We start from the raw sequence: 23762 nt of genomic DNA on the forward strand, positions 1-23762 counted from the left end.
TGCCCACAGATGCTTGGGCTCCTGCCAGCGATAGCGGCCGTCCCTCCCTCCCTGCTTCCCGCCCTCCCTCCTCCCTGGGGCTGGGACGAGTGAGCGGGGCTGCTGCAGAGCCACGGTGCAGCCGCCGTGGGGACTGCATGAAGGCAGCAGCGAGGGAGACACCGGGTCGGTCCCACCGCACCGGGTCAGCTCAGGAGGAGCCGCAGCGGTCGGGTGATGGAAGGGTCGAGCAGCAAGAAGTGGCGGTGAGCAGGGCGTGCGCGGGGGGCAGCCCCATGGGGATTCGGTCACCGGAGGGGCCGGTGGAGCATGGAGGCTGCCGTCACCCTGCCCAACGCCTCCAATAACGGCAGCCAGGCCGGCAGCCCCCCACACTCGCCGGCGGCCACCGGGCTCATCCTGCTGGCTGTGCTCGCCGTGCTGCTGGCCACGCTGGTGGGCAACGCGCTGGTGGTGGCGGCCGTCTCCACCAGCCGAGCCCTGCGCGCCCCACAGAACCTCTTCCTGGTGTCCCTGGCCTCAGCGGACATCCTGGTGGCCGTCCTCATCCTGCCCTTCTCGTTGGCCAAAGAGCTGATGGGCTACTGGTACTTCGGCAGCTTGTGGTGCAGCCTCTACCTGGCGCTGGATGTGCTGCTGTGCACAGCCTCCATTGGGCACCTCTGTGCCATCAGCCTGGACCGCTACTGGGCCGTCACGCGGGCGGCGCGGCTCAACCTGCGGCGCAGCCCCGGCCGCGTGAAGGGGATGATCGGGGCGGTGTGGGCCGCGGCCGCCCTGGTGGCCCTGCCACCCCTCTTCAAGGCCCGGCCGCGGGCACGGCAGTGCGAGCTGATCGACGAGACATGGTACGTGCTGGCCTCCTGCGTCGCCTCCTTCTTCGCCCCGTGCCTCGTCATGGTCACCGTCTACTGCCGCATCTACCGCCTCACCACGCGTCGGAGTGCAGCCGTGCTCGCCGCCCGCCGTGGCTCGGCCCCGTGCCCCGGGGACGCCAACAGGAGGGCATCGTGGGCTGCAGCGCCGAGCCGGCGGCACCGGAGCCAGCACCAGAGCGTGTCGCTGTGCCGGCGGCGGTTGCTGCGGGTGCGGGAGCGGCGCTTCACCATCGTGCTGGCCGTGGTGATGGGGGCCTTCGTGCTCTGCTGGTTCCCCTTCTTCTTCACCTACAGCCTGGAGGCCGTGTGCGGGGAGGGGTGCCGCGTCTCCAAGCCCCTCTTCAGCTTCTTCTTCTGGATCGGGTACTGCAACAGCAGCCTCAACCCCATCATCTACACTGTCTTCAACAGGGACTTTCGCGCTGCGTTCCGCAGGCTCCTGGCTGCCCTGGTCCGGCACGGCTCCTAGGGACCCCCGGGGCAGCCACCCCACTGAGCTGTGACAGAGATGGGGGATGGAGGGCTGTGCTGCTGCTCTGAACTCAAGGTACTTCCAGAAGCGCAGGGTTTTGCAGGGCGGTGAATAAAAAAAGGCAGAATTGCACGCCCAGGGCTGGTGTCTGCATCCCAGGAGCACTCGGCTTTGCTCCTCTCCCAGGTCACCCCATCTACCTCCACTGTGTCTTGCAGCCGTGGGTGGCTTCTCAGTGGTGGCGCCTCCATTGAGTGCCAGCAATCTGTGCCACCCCACCCTGGCTGGATTTGCTGGAGACCGAGCAAATGCCAGTTCCCCTGCATGCACATGGTCCTGAGCATCTTCTGGCACAAAGCACAGAGACAGACCCTGCAGCTGCTGCAAGACCAAAGCCCCAGATGGCAACATCGTGGCCGCTGGGCTGAGCTGCCTGTGCCCTGCAGCACCCCAGCACAGCCCAGTGCCATTGCTGGGGCTCTCCGGGCCGTGTCCCCCAGCGTAACCTATGCCATGCTGCAGGAGTACCAGGGATGCCCCATAGCCCGCTTGGGGCTTCAAGAGGAGAAGCTGTTCTCTCCTGAGAGAGCGTAGGAGATGTTTCCACACGGAAACACGGGGCATGAGGGGGCAGGGGGCAACTGTAGGGTGAAGACCGAGGGCAACCACAGCCCCAGTGCCGGGCAGGGCGGGCCAGCCCCGCTGCTCCACACAGACACGCAGGGGTCAGAGGAGGCTCGGCTTCTCCAGCTTCACAGCTCAAAATAGAAAATCTCAAAACATTAAACTTTTGCTTGGCTAAAAACAGCCACCGGCGCCTGGGAGCCGGAGCCCGAGGAACGCCGGCCCCGGGCCAGCCCTGGGGTGCAGCGAGGGATGCATGGCCCCAGTCATGGCACGGCACGGCCCCGCTCCTCGCGGGGATGCTGCGGGAACGGGCCCGGCACCGGCCCTGCCGCGGAAGGAGCTGCCCTATCGGCACCGCCTGCTTCCCTCCCGCAGCCAGCCTTCAGCCTCTGCGCAATTAAACAGCACTTTGCATCTAAAAATACCCATGAACGTGATGGGGGCACGGTTGGTTCAGCTGGGGAGCGATGCTTCGTAACCCACTGTGACACCCTGGACGGGTTGCTCCGTCCCCTTCCATTCAGAGTGCACAAAGTCAGCTTTATTCCCAGCAGCATCACCCTTATTGCTGCTGAGCAGCACTGCTGGAAGGGCGATCCCCTTCGAGCACTGATTATCCCTGCCTCCATGTATTACTTGCGCTCGCCGGTGCTGAATTGCATCCTGTATTTTCAGGCTGCTTCTCACATTTGTCCGGATTAGTTGGAACGATTACTCTGCGCTGCAAGAAGCGTGGGTTTGCAGAGCTCTCCCGCAGCCTCAGCTCCTCTGCAGAGCCCAAAGCACAGCCCCGGCTCCTCCAGCAGCAGGACATCCGTGCCCGCCCTGATGCAAAACGCCATTGAGGAGGAAGCAAAGCTGCTCCCCATGGGGTACACGTGCAAACACGCGCATACAGAGCTGTTGCGTTTGAGGCCACCTTTAAAAGCAGAACGGCTGTGAAAGGGGGAAGCTCTCAGCGTGAGCTCACGCGGGGACTGCCATTGGAGCTCCTCGCTGCTGCTGCGGAGATATAACCCAATGATGCAACGTCTGATCCCCGGCAGATGCTGGAGGATGCAGCAGACCACAGCCATTACAAATTGCACAGGCAATGAGCGCTCGCAGTAATGCCTCATTATCGGGAGAGATAATGAGAACAGGAACCGGTTCCTTCCTGCTCGCCGGCAGGGCGGCCTGGGCCGGCCCCCAGAGCAGGGCTGCGGGAAGGCTGCCATGCAGCGCCCTGCTGGGGGGGGGGGGGGGGGGCACAGAAACGGGGAGCACCGCCAGCGCTCAGGGACTGCCCGCAGGGACTGCGACTGCTCGGTGAGCGGAGCGGGCAGGAGGCCGCCACACTGCAGCCTTCCTTCAGCCAGAGCCCACGGCTGATGGAAGGGCAGCGGGGAAAGACCTCTGAGGAAACAGAGACAACGAGCCGCCGGGAGCCGCGCAACACAAAGCCACACACGCCACACCACGATCGACCCTAACCCCACCTTCGGCACTGAGGTGTACGCAGCCTATTGACCCCACCCCCAAGCAACGCTCCTATCGTGGCCCAGTTCGCCAAGGAGTGGCAGCTCTATAACCCAATCAGAGGCCGTAGTAGGTGGGACCCTAGTGTGGTGGGCTCAGTTGGAGCTTGCTCAATCCTTGCCCGGCTCTGCCGTGCGCTCTCTGACTGACACCTCCGCCTCCAATCATCGCCCGCTCCCGGCCCCGGACAGCGCTCCGCCAATGGCCGCCGCCTGACGCGCTCTTCTCTCTCTCCGGCCCGCCCCCTCACACCTCCGCCCTCCCCGGGCAGCGGCGCAGCGGAGGGGGCGAGGCTTCCTGGGGGGGAGCCGAACCAATGGGAGCGCGGCGCGGGAGGAGCGTGGGCAGGCATTGGTGGGTTGGGCTGCGGGGGGCGGGGCGTGGCGGCAGCGGCAGCGGCGGCGGCGGCGGCGGCGGCAGCGGGGGGGCGGCGGCGGCGGCGGGGCTCGAGCGGAGCGGCGCGGAGCCGGGCGGGAGGTGGCGGCGCCGCCCGGGCCCATGGAGCTGGAGAACATCGTCGCCAACACCGTACTGCTCAAGGCCCGAGAAGGTGAGCGGCTTCCGAGCAACGGGAAGCGCCCGAGGTGGGGTGGCAGGCCCGGGGCTGGGAGGGCCGCGCTCCGTCCCGGGGCGGGGGTCAAGGCCTGCCCGCAGCGCTGCGACGGCCCCGGAGCCGCTGTGAGACGGCCGCGCTGCGCCTCTGAGAGAGGCTGCCCTGCACCCGCGGCTGCTGCCTGCCTCCTGCCCCCAGCCCTCCTCCCACGGGGCAAAGAGGGGGAAAAAAGTTCATTTCAGGCCGACACGCCGCGCTGCGACCGCTTCTCCCCACGCAGGGCTGAGCCGTGTGCCCGCGGCCCTCTGTCAGTGCAGGGCCTGGAGCGGAGCAAAGCCCGGGTGGTGCTGGAGGGATGTGGGGACCGGGAGCTGAGGCGCTCGGGGACACCTCGAGTGGCTGAGAGAGAACTGGGAGCTCCATCACACGGCAGGCTGGGTCTGGCTCCACCGGGGAAGCTCATTAGATCACGTAAGGTGGTGGGGAAGCGCAGCCCCTCTGTTGCTGTGGAAGGGCCGTGCTGTGCAGCTGGCCGGGCCGAGTAGTTTCTGAGCCCAAGGGGCCCACTTAAATCCAGTTAGAGGGCTTTGGAGATTAGATTTGTGGGAGCAAAGAGCATTGAAATTAAATTTCCCTGGGCAGAGACCATTCTGAACTGTTTGGAAATCAGACTTCGTTCAGATACTTCAGGCGTGGAGGCTGTCAAGCAGCGAGTGGGAAATCCAACCGTTGCCATTGTGGTTTAGCTGAAGCCAAACCCAGACAAAACCAACCAGCAGCACTTGCAGCTTCAGGACGTGAAACTCCTCTTGACACAGAGCAGCCAGAAGCATAGCTTCTGCAGTGCTGTGGTTGAAATGGAGTGTGGGGCTGTGTGAGAGGTGTGGCACAGCTGCTGCTCTCCTTTCAGGTGCTCCTCTCTGCCTTGATGGAGAGCACTCGGTGTGATAAGGCCCAGGCACGCGCCTGTGCTCAGTGTATGCCATCAAGGTGTGGGCAGCAGCAGGCATAGCAGGACGGTGATTTCCCATGGAAGGATCTTTCCCCTGTTGTTCCCTTTGTCTGCTGGCTTGTGGCGGATGGGATGTGACCAGCCCCAGAAATGTGACAAGCTCTGGGTCAGGCCTGCCTCCCTCTTGCCTCCTCCTCAAAAGGAGGATTGCTGTGTGCTGCTGGGACAGAGCTGCATGGGGTGCAGGTCCCCACTCAGCTGTTTGCTGCGTTGCCTGCAGGGGAGCACACGCTGCAGGTCCTTATCCGCAGCGTGTCAGTGGGATGTAACTCTGCCTTCTCCCACATGCTCATGCCTACACTCCTGTGCTCTCACCTACTGGTCGTCCCCGTCTTTGTTTGTGGCTGTGAGCTGCGGCTGACAAGGTGTCGGCGTTGCTTGTTTCTTCCACCCCTGCTTACCCTTGAGTCACTTCCTTCCTGAGTTTGTACAATCGTGCAGCCCAGCTGCCATGGGGGCAGATGCAGCACAGCCACCCAGCGGTGCCAGGGCTCACAGCTGCAGCCATCCCGTCCCATCCCACCCCACTTACATGCCTGTAGTGTTGGTGCTGGAAACCCAGAGCATGGGTACAGGGAACGTCTGAGGGCCGAATCACATCTGCGGTGGAGGAAAGCATTATGAAACTGTTTCTCAAGAGCTGATAAATGGTGTTCTACACTGATTTCAGACTGCTGTGCCTTTGGCCCAACTCAGCAGTGAGGTTTAATGCATTTCCAGAGTTCGGGGGAGTTTTTGTGTTTGTTGGCACTGAGCAGGAGGAGCACAATCCCCAGAGGTTGGCTGATCTGAGCAATCAGGCATGCAAGTGTTCCAGTACTTAGTGTTTGCTATGATGTAAATTTTTTGGTCTATCTAGGAGCTTTCCCACCCTTTCCTACAGCACTGGGCATTTGCTCCAGCACCTGAAGATGGAATAGTATCTAGTTGTTGGATCTTGCTTTTCTGAGGCTGGCTTATCTCTGTAGAACAGTGGGAGTGTCCCCACTTCACAGGTGGGAAACTGAAGTGATGAGCCTGGGGCAGTGCGGTGAGCTGTCTGTGGAGCTGGGATTAAAGCAGGAATTCCTGTCTCCCAGCTTCATGTCCTTTCTCTGAGAGCCCCTCCCTGCAGTAAGCAATCAGTCTGGAATGAGTAGGTGGCATGAATCTTAACTACAGCAAGAAACTGACAGTGAAGAGCTTCACACCAAGCACGGTTTGGCCTCAAAAGGGCCCGGGAGCCAAGGCACAGAGCAACCTGTGGCTGTAGGCACTCCTCCCTCTGCCGTGATTTTCCCATCTTAAATATGAATGACTGAAATGTCCAGAGGAAAGACCTTACTGTCATTGCTTTATCCTGCCTTTTGAACAGCCGGAGCAGTTGGTCCTTCCATTTCCTCTGGCAGTCAGCTGAGGCTCCAGCATTCCTGTCCTTCTGGCTGAGAGGCAGCGATACCTCTCGGTGCTGCCCGGGCTCCTGGTGCAACAAGATTCATCTGCAGTCGGACATCCCTCATTCATAACTCATCCTGCCAAATTTATGTGCCCTGCAGGTGGTGGCGGAAACCGGAAAGGCAAGAGTAAGAAATGGCGCCAGATGCTGCAGTTCCCACACATCAGCCTCTGCGAGGACCTTCGGCAAGCCCTCGGTGAGCAGCAGGGCTCTGGTGTTGGACTTTGGGGCAGGCATGTGGCTGTGACCTGTCAGATCACAGGTGATCTGAATGCAGATGAGCCGTGGGAGGGTCAGAGACGGGTAATAGGGCACAAACCCTGACCAAGAGCACACAGTTTAGAGTGCAGGGAAGGAACAGTGGGCAGGTAAGTCACAGCTGCATAGCACTTGCTGTTGTACCCACAAGCCTTCTAGATGGTGAGAAGATTCAGTAGAGGTGTGCATCCTTCTCTGCACAAACAAACCTGCCCATTGCTATAAGTGTTGCTCAGAAGTGCCTTTGCATAAATTACAAAGGTCCTGCTAACATCTTCCTGTTTCCTTGGCTGATGTTCAGCCCTACGCTGCAGACCTCAGCTTATAAAACTAAAGCAGCAACTTTACTTGAGTGGAATTGGGTTCTTGCTGTGCAGTATGGATAACAGTTGTACAGCTGAGTAGGGCTTGGTTTGTGATTTTAATTCTGCACTTTGTACTCTTCATGATTTTAATGTTTGTGCAGCAGGTTTGGTCCTGACATCGTATAAGATTGTTTGAAGAATTGACTTGGAAGGTGGGAGTGATCTGCTTTCTGGGAGGGGGACAGCTTGTTTAAATTGTCGCTCCGTGTTCATCTGCCAGCTGGAGAGTGGCACAGTGTTGACTTTGTTTCAGAGCAGGTGTCACCAGGCTGATGGGGTTTGGGATGTGTCTGCAACTCCAGTCCCCAGTTCTGCACTGCGCATGGGTTCCAGGTCCTGGTACAGGGTCCTGGAAGTCACTCAAAGTGGTTCCATTTGAAGGCATATGGGACCATAGCACTTGAAATAACAACCTCCATCATCCATATTGTAACTTCCAAGCCCACAACACCCAGTTCGGCTGCTTCATGCTGGGTACCACCTCCCTGGCTCTTTTCACAGCCACTGCAGTCAGCTGGAAACTGCAGCCTTGATACTGGGACACGTTGCCTCACTGGAGCGTGTCCTGAGCACTTCTGGCATAGGCTATCCTCTGCACAGCCACCCTTCTGTAGGTGTCATGATCTGTTTTCCAGGATTGATGTTCGTCTTTGCTATGCTGCCCATTTGCTGGTGATGAATGCTGGTGGTTTGTCCATCTCCATTGTCCCACTGTCCTGTGATGCTGTGGAGGTGCCTCCTAGCCTCTGCTGTCCCCACTCATGCCCAGCTCTTGCAGGTGGTGGCTGCCTTGTTTGGTTTTCCTCCAGGAGAGACATCCCCAGTCCCTGTGCTCTGGTGGCTTTGCTATCCCCTGGCAGACAGATAGAGGTGTGTTCACTTCCTGTTGTGGAGGCCGGGCAGGGTCACTGTTGTGCGGCTGCTGCAGAATTAGGTTTGTGTGCCCTGACCACAGAGAGCAACCTAGTGTGTGTCTGGGCAGCAGCAAAGTGACCAAAAACCCCCAGTCTTGCTGGCAGCAAGCTCCCATCCTCTACAGTGGTGGGGAATTCCTCCCCCTGCAAATGAGTAAACCAGCTGGGGCAGCCAGGCTGGTGAAGCAGCCCCCACCCTCACCGCAGTGTCGCCCCTCCACGCTTGTGCACTGCCAGGAAGCCACGCTTTCCTCAGAAGAAGCTGCTGCATGGTGGGGGGAAGCCATTAGCACCCAGCACCAAGGAGTCCAGGGCAGGGTGAAGCATAGAACTGGAAGTGCTTTGGATAGTCGGAGGTGTTTGTGCCTGGTTCAGAAGACTCTGGGGAGATAGGTAGAAGGAATCATCAGGGGAAACCAAGTTTCAGGGGGGCAGTAGAACCTGACTGCAAATAGGTGGCTGTTCCATGGAGCAGGGACATGTGATGGTTATGTGCAGCATTAAAGGGACATGGCTGGAAATGGTTCCCCCCACATTGGCGCCGCTGCTTTCAGCAGCCTTTGTGAAACAGAGTGATTTGTGAGAGTCATCAGAGCAGCCTTCGGCCTGGGAGTTCTGCCTCTAAACAATGCTCAGTGCGTTCCACAGGGCCCAGGGAAAGTTATGTATCTGATCACCATGGAGAGAGGATCAAGAAGAGAGCCTCTAGCCAAGCAGGAGATACTGAGATCTCTTGCTCAAAACAAGATGCGGATACTGCACGGAAGAGCAGTTCAAACCTCTGTTAGGGAAAACCTTCCATAGAGGGTCATAAAAGCTCAGCCTGTGGCTTCATGTCCCAGCTGGGTGCATTTCTGTCCCCTGGAAGCCTCAGGCTGGTGGAGCCCCTGAGCAGCCAGATGCCTCATCACTGCTGCCTGGGGCCGGGAGGAGGGCTGCAGCTGCTCCGTGGGACTGACAGTGTGTGATCTCCTCCACATCTGCAGAGCGAGACTACCACAGCCTGTGTGAGAAGCAGCCCATCGGGCGTATGCTGTTCCGGCAGTTCTGCGAGACACGGCCTGAGCTGTCACGCTGCGTCAAGTTCCTGGATGCTGTGGTAAGAGCAAAGCCTGTTAGGCTTCCTTGGGAAGGCAGGGATGTTCTTGGTATCCTGGGCACGGTTCAGTTGGCTCTGGGTGTTCAAGCTATTGCCAGGTACTTCTGGGCAAGGAAGTTTTACTGTGAGTTGCAGTTTCTCTGAGATAGGGCTGGGCCTTTGTTTAGGGAGGTGTTTGCCAGAGATCTGGTTCTCCAGGAAGGCACAGGGTTGTGGTACCTGGGCAGGGTGTTGCTGCTGTGCAGCTGTTGCCTAGTAGCAGGGCCTGGTTCCCAGCTGGGCCTGCCACTGACCGTGTTTGCTTTTTGCAGGCTGGGTACGAAGTGGCTCCAGATGAGAAGCGGAAGGAATGCGGGCAGCACCTGATTGAAAAATACTTGAAGCCAAAGGTGAGTGAGAGGGCTGTGTACGCTGCCTGCAGTAGTAGAACAGCTGACAGTTGTCATTACCCATGTCCTGTTGCAGTGCTGGACAGGATCACGAGGGCAAAGTCCACCTCGCAAGTGCCTGTGCTGTTTTTTCCACTTATCCTGAAGCAGATGAGCACCTGTGTGCTGTTCCTGTGGCTTCTCCTTCCTGACAGGACTCATGGGCACTGCCCTGCACTGACTCAGTCCCTTTGTCCCCAGAGTGAGGACTATGTGCCTGAAGTCCCCTCCCAGCTGGTGGATGCCTGTTGTGAGAGGCTGGAGCAGGAACCTTCCAAGGAGCTCTTCAAAGAATCCACTAAGTGAGTTGGAGGGCTGGGGCAATCCTGCAGCTGTGTCACAGCACAGTGCTGGATGCTGCAGCCAGCTCACCTCGTCGACTCCCTTCCTCCAGGACATCAAAGATTGATACCAGGGCTGGGACTGTGCAGGATGGGGCCTGGGTATTTTGGGGCTAGCAGCATGCAACACGGCTCCAGGAATCCAAGGAGTTCCCATGGGCTCTGGGAGCCACAAGTTACTGCAGAAACCTTTATCGCTCCTCTCAGTTTGTCATGGGTCTGAGCTGCCACTTGGGAAGATACCATTCCAAGGAAGCCTCAGAGGCTGGCCATGTTATTTCTAGTTTTGTGCCTGGATCTGGTGGGCACCCATTGTGCAGAGCTGACTGCAGCAGTTTCAGTGCCAGCTGTCCTCTCCCGCTGGCCACAGATGTGGCTGTTGTGGCTGGATCATGGTAGCTGTTGCTACAGCCATCTAAGGTCACATCTGTTCCCTGAGCTCATCACAGAAACCAGAAACAGTGTCCAAGGTCACGGCTCTGGGTGTGAAGAGGAAGCTGTTAGGCAAACCAGGCTTACAGCCCCCACCCCTCTGTGAACAGTAGCAGCAGCACGTTTCCTAATTGAGTGCAGGGCTGTGGCAATGGGTTTGCTGCAGTCTTCTGGGGAACGTTAGCTCTGTGTGTGGTAACTAGTGTCGTTGTCTGAATGCAGAGCCTCCGGGCTGGGCCCTGCCTTCTCTTGGCAGACTCTGAAAGGGGAAGAGCCCATCCGCTTTGCCTTGATGCATGTCTCCAGTCTAGACACTAAGTCTAAGGCTTTCTATTCTGCTGGGCAGCCCTGGCACCAGTCTCTGAGGCAGTTAGCTCTCAAACTGGATCCCCTGTGGCCTTTTGTGCTGGATATTCATCTGAACTTGAACAACTCAGTGCCTGGTACTGAATGTTGCTAGTAGCTTTCAGCAACTGATTACAGCCTTGTGCATGCATTTGCCCAGTGAGGGGCAATTGCAAAGAGTCCCATCGCCCCCCTTTGTCCCACAGCCACCGCTGCTGCTGAGAGGCCACAATTATTAGTGCCAGTCCCACAGAAGGCAGTTTCAGGGTGCTGCCTTTTTCACAGTTGTGCCTCCAACGCACCTTTCTTTTGGTTCAAGACTTAGCACAGAGGGTGAGCTTTAGGGCCAGGGCTGTGCTGGGTGCGTGGGTGATTCAGTGCAGCACGGTGCTGGGTGAGGGGATGGCAAAGCCACGGGGCTCCTGGGGCTCCTCATCTCCTGCTCTGTGGCTGTGAGCAGCTCCCAGCTGCGTTGCTGGCTCTGCTCTCTCCTAGGCTTATCCACGACTACCTGAGTGTGGCTCCCTTTGCTGACTACCTCGACAGCTTGTACTTCAACCGCTTCCTGCAGTGGAAATGGCTGGAACGGTAACATCCTCTGGCATCGCTGGGAGACCTGCACCCTGTAGCACTTGGGCTGCCTTGGGGGTCCCTAGAGCTCCTTCCCTGCTGGGCCAAGGGCCTGGCCTTTGCACTTCCATTCCTTCAGGGCCCTCTGTTGGCGCAAAGAGCCTCTACTGGCTGCCCTAGCCTTGCTTGCTTGCAGGGAAGCAGGTTCTGCTTGAGCAGGGGTTTCACCCCACAGGCTCTCAGGCCAGGGTGTGGGGGTGGTTTGAGTTTCAGCCCTTGATCTTTTCCTGTTTCCATCTCACAGCGGTTTCCTTTGCTCCACAGGCAGCCGGTGACCAAAAACACTTTCCGCCAATACCGTGTGCTAGGCAAGGGTGGTTTTGGAGAGGTGAGTGGCCAGCATTTCCTCTGTATTTGGGGTGGGCAGGCAGGGTGCTGCAAGCTGCTCCAGCACTTGGAGGCAGGTGCTACTGGCTGTGGGATTTTTCTGAGGTGTTCGTCTGGGCTCTGTGCCGGACACTGCTGTTCTTTGGGCATTGCATTATCTCTGTTTTCTTCTGAGAGACAAGAGCTCCTATCTTGCAGACATGGGAGATGCAGAAGGTGGTTGCACAGAGTAGACAGCATGTACTTTGTGGTGCCTGGGTTGAGAATAATTTTCTCCCCAGTCTCTTGTTAGAGGGAACTGCAGTCCTGAAAACTGCTGCTCTTTCAGGCTTCCTTTTGTTTCTAGAGTGGCATTCTGTTTTTGCAGGCTCCAGCCTGCTCCTGTGACACCTTCAGATGTTGCTATTCCCTGTGTCTTTGTGGTCCTTGCTCACCTCAGGATGGGGCTGAAACTAGGACAGTCTTCACCTTTCTGTGCCTCACTCCAAGAGGAGAACCTAGACCCACACTGGAAACAGCAGTGGGAAGGTGCTGAGCCTTGTCTCCCACTCCAGGTTTGTGCCTGCCAAGTGCGTGCCACAGGGAAGATGTATGCCTGCAAGAAACTGGAGAAGAAACGGATCAAAAAGCGGAAGGGAGAAGCCATGGCCCTGAATGAGAAACAGATCCTGGAAAAAGTGAACAGTAGGTTTGTAGTAAGTACATAGGAATTGCTCTCACTTTGCTGCAGTGGTTGATTCTTCCCACAACCAGCTGGCCTGGCTCTTCTGTGCTCCTCACACTGTGTGGAAAGGCAGGAGCAGGCCCTGCCTATGGAGCAGTGTCCCAATCACAAGGCTGGGGTCTGGCAGGACCTCCCACTGCCTCCACAAAATGACCTAAATGCGTCCAGACTGCCAAGTGGGCAGGAGCCTACCCCTGTGCTATGTGGTGGATAGCTCTCTTCTTGGCTATGCATACGTGTGGACAGTCTGAAACCTCCTGCTACAAAAGATTCATCAAATGGTGCCTCAGGGTTGCTGCTGGGTACTGCTTGCCCCCACACGGGAGCTGTTCTGGCTCAGGGAGATGAGTGTCCTTCCTGTCTGAGGAAAGCTGGGGGTGTACAGAGGCTACTGGGCACTTCCAGATCCTCCCTGGGTTTGAAAATCAACTGTCCTCTCTACAAAAGTCCATCCTATTGCTGCCCATATCCTGGCTTCTTGGGTGACAGTGCCCAACAGAGTGTGGGTGCCTCCCTCTTCCAGCTGTGTCTTCTAACAGCCTTTCTGCCCTGAATTGCAGGTGAGCTTAGCCTATGCATATGAAACTAAAGATGCTCTCTGCCTAGTGCTGACCCTCATGAATGGAGGGGACCTCAAGTTCCATATCTACCACATGGGAGAGGCTGGCTTCGAGGAGCCCCGGGCAGCTTTCTATGCTGCTGAGATCTGCTGTGGCCTCGAGGACTTGCACCAGGAGAGGATAGTGTACAGGTGCGTGCTGCCTGGCCCCAGCAGGGGCACTGGCTGCAGGAGTAAGAGTGTTTCTGCTGCCCTTTCTAGCACAGCTGGGACTGTCTGCTCAAGAAAATAAGCTCACACTTGAAAGCAGCATAGAGCTGGGTGAGAGGGGATCAGGAATGGAAAGCTGATCTCATAGGAGACGCAGAAAGGCATAGCCTAGCTACCTTGTGCTGATGAAAGATCACTAATAGGATGCGAGTGCTTGTGATTGCCTCAGGGAATGCACTTGGGTGCTCAGTACTGACATTCTGCTCCTCTCTTGCATCAACTTCACAACCAGTATTGACACTCTGCTCCTCTCTTGCATGGCCTACCTTATCTGGAGTTCTGCACCTGAAACAAAGGAAGTAGACGCAGGCTCAGTGCCTCCTGGTGGCGGGCTGAAGGTTGCTCTGCCTGGGAGGGGGATCTTACAGGGCTAATTCCAGGGTGGGGGCCACCTACAGCAGGGCTTTGCATCCCTCTGTTGTTTACCTGTGACTTCTTGAGATGTCACCGATCCCCGTGTCCTTTGCTTTCATAATGTGCTCCTTGTTGATCAAGTCTCTTCCTTCCTAGGGATCTGAAGCCTGAGAACATATTACTGGATGACCATGGTGAGTGCAGAGCCTAGGTCCTTTTCCCTTCCTGTGCTTGAATTAGAGTTGCTCTGAGTTCTTGGCAGCTTCAAAAATTGTCCCATGACTTTGATTTGTTAACTTGTGCCCTCCTCTGTGCAGGTCACATTCGTATCTCAGATCTGGGGCTGGCTGTGCACGTGCCTGAGGGCCAAACAATCAAGGGACGTGTGGGAACAGTTGGCTACATGGGTAAGAAGTGATCCCGGTTTAATTAAAAAGTAGCCTCTGACTGCACTGTGCTGCACTGCACTGTACTCTCCCTGACCTCACATCTTCCTCACTCCTGCTTCTGTATAGCTCCAGAGGTGGTGAAGAATGAGCGCTACACGTTCAGCCCAGACTGGTGGGCACTGGGCTGCCTGGTGTATGAGATGATTGAGGGACAGTCCCCCTTCCAGCAGCGCAAGAAGAAGATCAAACGGGAAGAAGTGGAGCGGTTGGTGAAGGATGTGCAGGAGGAGTACTCAGAGAAGTTCTCGCCCTGTGCCCGCTCCCTCTGCACCATGGTATGAGTGCAACCCTGTCCCCTACCACCTTTGCACACAGCAGCCGAATATCAGACTGCTCCCTGTAGAGGCACAGGTGGGAATGAGGTTCCCTTGCTCTGACACTGGTAACATAGTGCAGGAGGGTCCAGAGTGTCTTAATTCCTCACTCACACATGTCTTGTGAGTCCATGTCGTTCCTGCAGACATAGTGCGGGAGTCCACCAACCTCAGGCCTGCTCCTGCCCAAAGTGCTCTGTGTGGGACACTGATTTCCTTATGTTACAGCTCCTGTGCAAAGACCCTCTGGAGCGCCTGGGCTGTCGAGGAGCTGGGGCTAGGGAGGTGAAGGAGCACCCTCTCTTCAAGCACCTCAACTTCCGGAGGCTGGAAGCAGGCATGCTGGATCCACCCTTCAAGCCAGATGTAAGTGCCTGTCCACCTCCTGACCTCTTCAGTCACTGATGCTGCCAAGGGAAGAAAGAGTCCTGCATTGGCTCACCTGAGGAGATGGGGTCCATCCCTCTTGTTTCTGGGGCTGCTGCTCTGGCCATTCACCTGAGGGTGTGCTGTTGGTCACAAGTGGGTCTGACCAGTGCTCCCTGCCTGGCAGAACAGAGCTCAGGCAAGCAGGTAGAAGGGGCTTGTGCTTGGCTAGTATTCCAGTTCTTTCAGTGGGTGTTATCATTGTGCAGCCTGGCATTAGAGCAATGTTTGTGCTGTTTAGCCCCAGGCCATCTACTGCAAGGATGTTCTGGACATCGAGCAGTTCTCCACAGTGAAAGGAGTGGAGCTGGAGCCCACGGACAATGACTTCTACCAGAAGTTTGCTACAGGAAGCGTACCCATTCCTTGGCAGAATGAGGTGGGTAAGAACTAGCATGTACACCAATTGTTTTTTGCAGGACAGATCTTTGCCCCTGCTTGTGCTCGCTGTGGCTGTGTACGATGTCCCGCAGGGCATGCAGCAGGAACTCTGCTGTCACTGCTGCCCTTGTGCTCTGCTGGGCCCTTGGTGACAGGCTTTGCGTGGCAGTTGCTGCAGCCATTTTTGCCCTCTTCCAGATGATAGAGACAGACTGCTTCAAGGAGCTGAATGTGTTTAGCACAGATGGCACAGTGCCCCCAGACCTGGACTGGAAAGGGCAGCCTTCACCACAGCCCAAGAAAGGGTTACTCCAGCGCTTCTTCAGCAGACAGGTAAGAGTGCTTGCCCAGTATTTCTTGCACGGCCTTGAGCCTTCTCTCACCGACGCAGAACTGTCAGGAAGGTGGGCATATATATAGTGGCAGCAGATATGAGCCCCCGTGCTGGGCTGAATCCCAGGGCTCTTGGGAGGTCCCATGCAAGGCTGCAAGGAACCAACCCTTGCCTGGCTGACATTCACATTGCTGCATGTTGAGGGGGCTGGTATGGAGTGTCCTGGCTAAACATGCTGCAGTTGCACAGAGAGCGATGCTGCTGACGGCACTAAAATAGCAAGTCTTCTCCCTTCCTACATGAATAATACCATCCCTGAAGAAGACCTTCATCTTGCTGTGGTCTATATGCGCTCCTGGGATCCCTGGAACATTTCTACTAGGCCTTGAGCAGACAGAGAGAGCAATGCTTTCTAGGGATGAGGAGAACAGAAACGTCATGCATCTGCTGTGGGCTTGCCTGCCTGTATGTCTTCTCTGGGCCAGAACAGTATTTGCCTTCTTTCCAGGACTGGCAAAGTCTGAGCTGCTGCCTCAACAGCTGCTAGCAGCTGTGGCACTTGAGCACAGTTGGCTCTGGCCTGCTCTGGACCCACTCCCAGTCACCCAATGCTGACTCTGACTTCCCCATCAAGTTCCCATTTGTTTAAACTTTTTTTGCTTAACTGTTCAGCTTGCTGGGAGACACAGCTCTTCTGTAGGCAGGCAAGACCTGCCCAAGGATGGGCTGCCTAGGGCAGGGATTGAGCTGTGATTTGCCACATTTTCTCTTTCCAGAGGTGAGCAGTCTCTCCTGGCTGCTCTGCTCAGGGAAATACCTGGTGGCCCACGGACATGGCAAGATCTGGGAAAGAGGAGAGTTGTCCTTCAGTGCCTAACCCTTTCCCCCAGCAGAGCACAAGCTGTTTGTTCTAACTGCCCCTTGAGCCACTAATCCTGCTCCCTGCTCTTGCTGCCTTCCCCACCGTGGGGGAAGCTTTACCCTCAGCTTGAGCCAAAGCTGCCCCTATACTGCTGCAGTTGGGAGCTCTGCTCCCAGGGGGCTGCAAGAAGGCCAGGGTTCCCTTCTCTCCTCTCTTTGGATGTCCTGGATACACAGAAGAGTTGAGACACTGTGAAGAGTTTGGCATTGTCCCATGCTCAAGCTCCCTCCCCAGGGCTTCAGCTGCTTTCTGTGACCTGATGAGTCCCGAGAGGGGCAGATTGTATGCGCTGGCACTGAGCTGTCTCCCTGGTTGGCTGTAGTCTATGGAGCCCATCTTCCTCCCAGCTTCTGAGCCAGTCAGCTATGCACTCACAAGTATGTCTGCTAGGAGCTGAGCCCCAAGGTGCAGCTTTCTTTCTCTGCCAGAAGGCAGCTGTAGATCAGGTTGTGTGACTGTGCTTACCCTCTGCTTGCTGTGCTCCTCTCTCCCTCCCTCTCGTTGCCCCTCTGACTTCAGGACTGTTGTGGGAACTGCAGCGACAGTGAGGAAGAGCCCACCCGGCTGTAGAGCACAGCCTGTTCTCCAGCCCCTGGGACCCTCTTGCCTCTCCGGGTGCCCAGAACAACAACAGCCTAGCCTGAAGGACAAGGTAGCAGTGGCCTCACGAGGTGGATTTGTTTACAACTTTACATGTCTTTTTCTGAAGACTCTGAGGATGGCTCCAGCGCTGGCAGCAGCACGTGGCACCTCTGGCTGTGGGTGAGCCATCGTCCCCAGGACAGAACTGGATGCTTTTGAGTGCTGCTGGGGATGGTGCTGCTGCTTCTGCCCATCGGCTGCCGCTCCCCTCTGGGGCCAAGGGCAGGAGGGAGGGATTGTGCTGGCGTGGGCCAAGGTCAAGCTGGAGCAGCTCTGTTGACACATTCCATGGTGTCGAAGTGGCACTGCAGGTTTGGTGTATATTTATATATGTCTGTCTGTACATATCACATGTCAGTTTTTAATCTATAGGTGGGGGCCTGCACTGCCCCCACTCTATCACAGGCACAAATGTCCTCCTATGGGGGGAGTGACAGTCCCAGCTATGTACCAGGGAGTCTTGGGCAGAGGCCATCTGTGCCTTGAGGTGCCTAAAGCATCTTACCTGGACCTTTCTGGCCCTGCTGAGGCATCCCTGGCTCCAGAGGAGTCCATTGCTCAGCCCTGAGGCACAGGAGAATGCTATGCCAAAGCATCTCCCTTTGCATCCTGGCAGCAGAGCATCACTGCCTCATCCCTGATTCCCTGCCTGCCGGAGCCTGCTTTCTCCTGCCTTGTCTCACACATGCTGCCAGCTCCTGGGCACTGATCCTGGCCTCTTCAGCCTGCTGGCAGCCTGCCTGCAGCACAACCACTCCCCCAGGACCTGGCTGGAAGCTGGACCTGTGGGATAGCCCTGACCCTGTGTGCTGCAGGATTGCCCCAGCACAGTTCCACCAGCTTGGCTGGCTTGCTGGGGATGCAGGCAGGCCCCAGTCCTGGCTTGGTTTTGATGACTGTGCTGAGGTGCAAAACTGTGACAGAGAGACTGTTCCTTGCCCAGGGCTATGACCAAGTGGGAGCAAGGCCAGCCCACAGGATTCAGCAGAGCTGTGCCTGAGGGCAGGGCAGTGGTATAGGGGCCTGAGCCTCCAAGGGGGCCCTCTGTGTCCCCAGGGAGCTCAGCCTGGCTCTCCTGCCTCTGTCCTCCGTGTCATGTCCTGTCTTGTGCATATGTGTCCCAGCTGTGTTCCTAGCAATAATCGGTCTTGTGTGTGTATGTATGTGTGTGTACATGTGTGTGTGCTGCTGCCCTGTGCTCATTCTGAGCCAGGCCCCACGGCAGGGCTGAGCACCAACTTGGACCTGTGGTATCATTTGCTTGCCTTGCACTAAAGTTTGAAAGTATTTACATTTTTAACCTTTTGTGAAGCGTAAGATTTGCTGTGCCTTGTGCTGCTCCTGGGTCAAGGTGGAGTGAGCCAGAAGTGCGAGCAGCATTGGGCTTGTTGCAGTTGGGGTAGAGTTTTGCTTAGGGGGGAGACTGCACGTGGTCCTCTGGCTTCTGCAGGGCAGTTTGGGTCACTGCAAGGGGCGCAAGGGACACAAAGCCTCACACTGCTCGTTGTCCAAGTGTGTGTGCTGCTCTCCCCTTTGGAACCTGTCCCCAGGGCAGCCCTAGAGCTGACCCCACTGTGCCTGAGGCCAAATGCTGCTCGCTGTCCCCTTATGCAGGGGGACACCATCTCCAATCTTCCCACCCTCCACAGATCCATCCAGGTCTTGGGGCCAGCACGGCTGCCACAAGGGGATGCAGGGGGGACGGCCTGGCTGGGGTCACAGGGGGTAAGGCGGTCGGGGGGCTGGGAGCCCAGTGCCCATAGCAGGGCTGGTGGTGGCCTCGTGCGCAGCGCGGGGTGGCCGCGCACAGCTGTGCAGGGATGAGAATAGCAAGTAGGGATCGGTAGCTAGGGAACAGTTGCCATGGGAGCGGGCTGAGGAGGAGTTCTCACACTCGGAGGGGGCATCTTGGGGTAAAATCCAGGAAATTTCTGCAGCCCTGGAAAAAAGGAAGGCACAGCGGTGGGGGGGGGGGGGAGCTGCACCCATGGGAAAGGTTGGTCTGGCCTGCAGCACCCAGGCACAAAGTCCTGGGGTCACAGTTGGTTGGTGGGCTCTGTGGCAGGGCTGGGGCACTGAGTGTCCTGCAGAGCCACAAACAGCGCACAAAAAGCACTTGGCCTTGGCCAGCAGCATCTCAGACCCAGTGACTGGGGGTCCCTTGTCCCCATCTACGTGTCCACAGGTGGGGAGCAGCGTGCGGAGCCCGTGCTGCTGCGCAGCCCCTGGAAAAGGCCCGGCCCAGCGAGCCAGAGCTAAGGAACGGAACCTTGTGTGAGCCGGAGGCCGGCAAGGGGCTGTGGGGGCCCCAGCGCCCTGCCCTGCGCCGTGGGGTGGTTGGAGGCAGCGCCGAGCACGATTTTCAGGGGTGAAGGATGCTCTCAGCTGTTGCCTGGGCAACGGCTCCTCCTCCAGCCCACCATGTGGCTCAGGGAGCGCTCCCCCGCCTGCCTCCCGCCTCCCCCCCCCCCCCCCCCCCCCCCCCCCGGCCGCCGTGGGGAAGGCAGCTCCCGGCCCCGGGGCTGGCGGGGCCGCGGGCCCGGCTCCCAACGCGACCCCGGCGCCCGCTCCACACCACCCGCCCTCGCCCCGGCCTGACGATGCCCGCCGTGCCCCGCGCCTCGTCTGTGCCCGTGGGGAGCCTCCCAGCCCCACCGCCCACCCCCGGCTCTGCCCTGCATCCGCCGAGCCGCGCCGCGCCGTGAGAGCCGCCGCCGGAGCCGGGTTCCAGCGAGGTGAGTGACGGCCGCGGCGATGGGGTCCGCGGGGACGATGCCGGCACGGCCTCTCTCCTGGCACGGCAGCGGTGCCCGTCGTTCCCAGCCCGGCCCTCGGCCAGCACGGAGGAGGATGTCCTTCCGGCCGGGCCGTGCACGACGACGCGCTCAGCGTGCGGCGCCCACGGGGAGGAAGCGGCGGTGGTGTCACGGCCCGTGCGGGCACCCCCGCATTGTGTCACCGCCTCGTGCTCGGATTTGGGCAGCCGGAGGGCGCCGTGGCCTCGTGCTGGCGCTGGCGCTGCCCTGTGCCCACGCTGCCGCGCTCCCTGCAGAGCCACGCGGCACCGGGCAGTGCCCAGGCACGGTGATAGCAGAGCTCCCGTTCCTTGGGGCGGCTGTGACAACGGGTTGGACGCGCCGTGGTGACAGCCCCCGGTGGCAAAGGGCCACGGCAGGGGGACGGCGCTCGGGTGCAGTGAAGGGGCGGGGGGCACAGAGCCCCCGGTGCCACCTCTGACCCTGGAGCCACGCTGGCGCACTCCGCCTGGCACAGAGGCCGCCATCGGCCACCGTGGGTCACACAGCGGCGGGGGGGCGGCTGCCCCTGTGCTGCCACTGTCCCTGCGTGGCTGTCACCGTGGGTGTGAGGGCGCGGTTAGGTGTCACCCCTCGGCACCCCACGGCCACCGCTCCAGGGCGATGGCGCTGCCACCGTACGGGGCTGCCACCCCCCCGCGCGGCGCGGCTCACCCGGGGCTCCCGGCACCCCCGGCAGGATCTCCTCCGGGCACCGCGCTCCCGTTCACCCTCCCCCATCCGGCCCTCCCCCCACCCCGGCCCCAACCGTTCCCCGTCGGTGGCCGCGGGTCCCGGGGCGGAGGCGCGGGGGGCTCCGCCGGCTGCCGGGTCCCTCCCCGAGCCGAGGGCGGAGCGGAGCGGCGGGGCGGGAGCCCGGGCGGGGCGGCGCGCGGCGGCGGCGGCGGCGCGGGAGCGCTCACCGGAGACAAAGGCAGCGTCGGGAGGCGGCGGCGGCGCCGCGCACCGGGCGCGCACCGGGACCCCCCGCTCCCCCGCCGCCGCCGCCGCCCTATGGAGCCGCCGCCCGCAGCCTGAGCCACGTGCGCCGTCGCCGGTAACGGGAGCCGCGGAGGGAGCGGGCGCGGCGCCCCCGCCTGTTGCGCGGCGGGGAGGGGAGCGGGGCCGGGGCGGGGGCGCGCGGGGCCGTCGGCACCGGGAAGCGGAGGAGGAGGGAAGCGCCCCCGCCCCGGCGGAAACGCGCGCTCCCGGTGGGGGGAGGAGGAGGAGGAGGAGGACGGAGGGGGCCGCCGCGCCCGGCACCGGCAGCGGGGAGGTCCCCGCCGGGTGTCCCCATCCCGCCCCCCGCAGGCACCGCGCGGGGATGCAGCGGGCACCGGCGCCCAGGCCAGGGTCAGAGAGGGACGGGGTGGGCCCGGCCGAGGTCAGAAGGGGACGGGACGGCTCTGGCCCGGTTCCCGCTGCCGCCTCCCGGCGCTCCCGCTCCGCACCGAGGGAGCCGCGTGGGTGTCCCCGGCACCCCCAGACCACACGGCACCGCCGCTCCCCGAACACCCCCGGCCCCGACATTCCCTCCCCACCGCCATCCCCGCTGCATCCGCCCCCGGTCCCTGGCAGCTGCCATCTCTTGCCGTCCCCGGCCCTGCCACCGCCACTGCCCCCTGCTCTGTTGCAGCCGGGTTTAGCGAGCTGCGCCCGCACCGTGCTGCCCTTAGCTGGCAACGCCACCTCGCGCTTCCCAAGGAAGGGGGACCCTGCTCCCCCAAAAACGCTGCCTCTGCCCCTGCGGCAGAGCAGTGGAGCAGCCCCCGCCACCCGGAACAGGGACGGAGTGTGGTTCCGCAGCCCCTCCGTTCCCCTTCCCTCCTTCCTTCCGGCATGGTTTGGCCCTCTGGCCCTGCTGTTCTGCCCGCTTCCCCTCCAGCTCCCCGGCACGCTGTGTCCGTGCTGCGGTCCCTTCACTGGGCATACTGGCTGTGCTCTGTGCCGTCCGGGGCCCCTTTGCCGAGCAGAGGCACGTGGCACCGCCGTACTCTCCCTGTCCTCGGCTGCTGCTCCGGCGCTCGCGCACCTCTCTGCTCCCCCATTGTGTTTTCTCCCACACTGCGATAATAATAATCCTGACAGGTGCTTACGTGCCAGTCTGCCGGCACCCATGGGTGCTGCCGGCTGCTGTGTGCAGCACCCCCTGGGCACGGCGCTCAAGGTGACCGAGCTGTCAGCCTACCTCCAGCCAAGTGCTGTGCCGAGGTGACAGTCCCAATGCCACCTCTACCCAGATGTCCCCAGCGCTGCCATGTGCCCCTTGCAGCCACAAGGCCACCAATGGCTGTGGTGCATGTGCTCCCATGTGCCGTGTGCTGCAGCTGCTCACTGCTCCCTGGGGCACTCCATTGCACCCTATGGACACCTTACAGCACCGTGATACTGCAGGGCAGCCAGCACTTGGTAGCCATGTATTTGGGGCGCAGCAGGTAGGAGGATGCCACGTGGCCTCGAGGGCATCGAGGGCATCTGTCTCCTGCTCCAGCTGCCCAGCCATGGCAGGGTGCATGCAGGGGAGATGTGTGTGGGGGTGTGGGGACAGACACAGATGCACATGTGGAGCGAGTCACCGTGGGAACGCTCACGCTGCTGTCTCGTTGCAGGGTTTCCCCCAGCGCCGTTCCCATTGGCCCCCTCCCAGCAATGGGCAGCGGCTGGGCCGGGCAGCGCGCCATCCCCGTGCCCCCCCGCCTGACCCAGCCCCGCAGCCCCATGGCGAGGATGGAGCCCTGACGGCGGGTGCCCACGGGCCAGGAGGAGACGGCGGTGGGCACGGCATGGGGAGGCCATCGGCCGCCTTGAGCGCATCAGCCCTACCGCCACCCTGAGCACCCCGACCCCAACCCCGAGGGCAGGGAGAGGCGGGGGCCTCCCGCACGGGCCGGCGGCGAAGATGGTGATGTCCCAGGGCACCTACACCTTCCTCACCTGCTTCGCCGGCTTCTGGCTCATCTGGGGGCTCATCGTGCTGCTGTGCTGCTTCTGCAGCTACCTGCGGCGGCGCGTCAAGCGGCAGCAGGAGGAGCGGCTGCGGGAGCAGAGCCTGCGTGCGCTGGAGTTGGAGCCGCTGCACTACGAGGGCTATGGGGGCAGCCCCCCCGGCATGGCCGTCCCCCACCGCCTGCGCCTGGAGCCCCACCACCACCACCACCACCACCACCACCCCCACATCCCACCCCCCCGGCCCTGGAGCTGCCGGCACGGTAAGGAGCGGCCGCGGAGCGCGCGTCCCCCCCAGTGGGGAGCACGGCGGTACGGGGGCCACGCTGACGCCGAGGGGGGGCTTTGCCCGGCAGAGTCGGACCTGTCGAAGCCGCCGTGCTATGAAGAGGCGCTGCTGATGGCCGAGCCCCCCCCACCCTACAGCGAGGTGCTGATGGACACGCGTGGGCTCTATCGCAAGATCAATGCGCCCTTCCTGAGCCACGAGCGGCTGGAGAAGCAGGAGCAGCCCCCCAGCTACAAACCCCTCTTCCTGGACACCGGCTACGGCTCTGCGCTGCACCTGCCCCGCTCAGCCAGCCCCGGGCCGGCCTGCCCGGACCTCTACCTGCAGGCAGAGTGCTCCCCGCGCATGTTCCCCAGCTGGACGGACTCGGAGCTCAGCAGCAGGGACACCTTCGAGCCGGGGCCGTGGCACCTCCCGGTCTCCATGCCCCTGTTCGGCAGGACTACGGCTGTCTAAGGGAGGGGCCGCAGCCACCCAAGGGTGCCCCTCCAGCATGGGGGCGCTCAGCTGCCCTCCGTGGGTACCCCATCCCTGGCGCGGGCCATCGCCGCCAGCGCGGAAGGGGCTGGTTCCCCCTCTCGCCCCCACCTGTCATCCCCTGCTGGCACCCCTGCAGCCGAGGGGGGCTCGGAGCCGGGCTCGGACTCTGCTCTGTTTCTTATTTTGTTTGTTACAGTTTGAGAATAAAAGTTTGTGGATCCGGCTCGCCTCGGATCCATCGCC

At 60.4% G+C, this 23762-nt stretch overlaps 3 protein-coding genes across 9 annotated transcripts; all 3 read left to right on the top strand.

Moving 5' to 3' along the window:
- Positions 1-106: 106 nt before the first annotated feature.
- Positions 107-1482, top strand: ADRA2BL2 (alpha-2B adrenergic receptor-like 2). 2 transcript variants are annotated; one of them, XM_015293849.4, is made up of 2 exons: positions 107-245; positions 496-1482. In XM_015293849.4, the coding sequence occupies exons 1-2, from the start codon at positions 138-140 to the stop codon at positions 1345-1347; spliced, it is 960 nt and encodes a 319-aa protein (XP_015149335.3). In that variant the 5' UTR covers positions 107-137; the 3' UTR covers positions 1348-1482. The 2 variants fall into 2 exon arrangements, with proteins under 2 accessions (XP_015149335.3, XP_025010677.1); XM_025154909.3 differs by having other exon boundaries at positions 107-1482.
- Positions 1483-3933: 2451 nt separating this feature from the next.
- On the top strand, positions 3934-22638 carry GRK6 (G protein-coupled receptor kinase 6). 6 transcript variants are annotated; one of them, XM_040647289.2, is made up of 16 exons: positions 3934-4045; positions 6596-6691; positions 9019-9131; positions 9443-9520; positions 9761-9861; positions 11173-11265; positions 11572-11635; positions 12189-12329; positions 12919-13109; positions 13698-13735; positions 13859-13948; positions 14057-14265; positions 14533-14670; positions 14972-15109; positions 15310-15444; positions 22414-22638. In XM_040647289.2, exons 1-16 carry the CDS (start codon positions 3994-3996, stop codon positions 22636-22638), a joined length of 1902 nt encoding a protein of 633 aa, XP_040503223.1. In that variant the 5' UTR covers positions 3934-3993. The 6 variants fall into 6 exon arrangements, with proteins under 6 accessions (XP_040503223.1, XP_040503224.1, XP_040503226.1 ...); XM_040647290.2 differs by having other exon boundaries at positions 12189-12318; positions 12965-13109; XM_040647292.2 differs by lacking the exon at positions 22414-22638 and adding an exon at positions 16222-18309.
- Positions 22548-23742, top strand: PRR7 (proline rich 7, synaptic). The gene is made up of 2 exons (XM_040647295.2): positions 22548-23013; positions 23107-23742. The coding sequence occupies exons 1-2, from the start codon at positions 22704-22706 to the stop codon at positions 23493-23495; spliced, it is 699 nt and encodes a 232-aa protein (XP_040503229.1). The 5' UTR covers positions 22548-22703; the 3' UTR covers positions 23496-23742.
- The last annotated feature ends 20 nt before the right edge of the window (positions 23743-23762 follow it).

Source organism: Gallus gallus, chromosome 13 (assembly GCF_016699485.2).
Source record: "Gallus gallus isolate bGalGal1 chromosome 13, bGalGal1.mat.broiler.GRCg7b, whole genome shotgun sequence".
Lineage (NCBI taxonomy): Eukaryota > Metazoa > Chordata > Aves > Galliformes > Phasianidae > Gallus > Gallus gallus.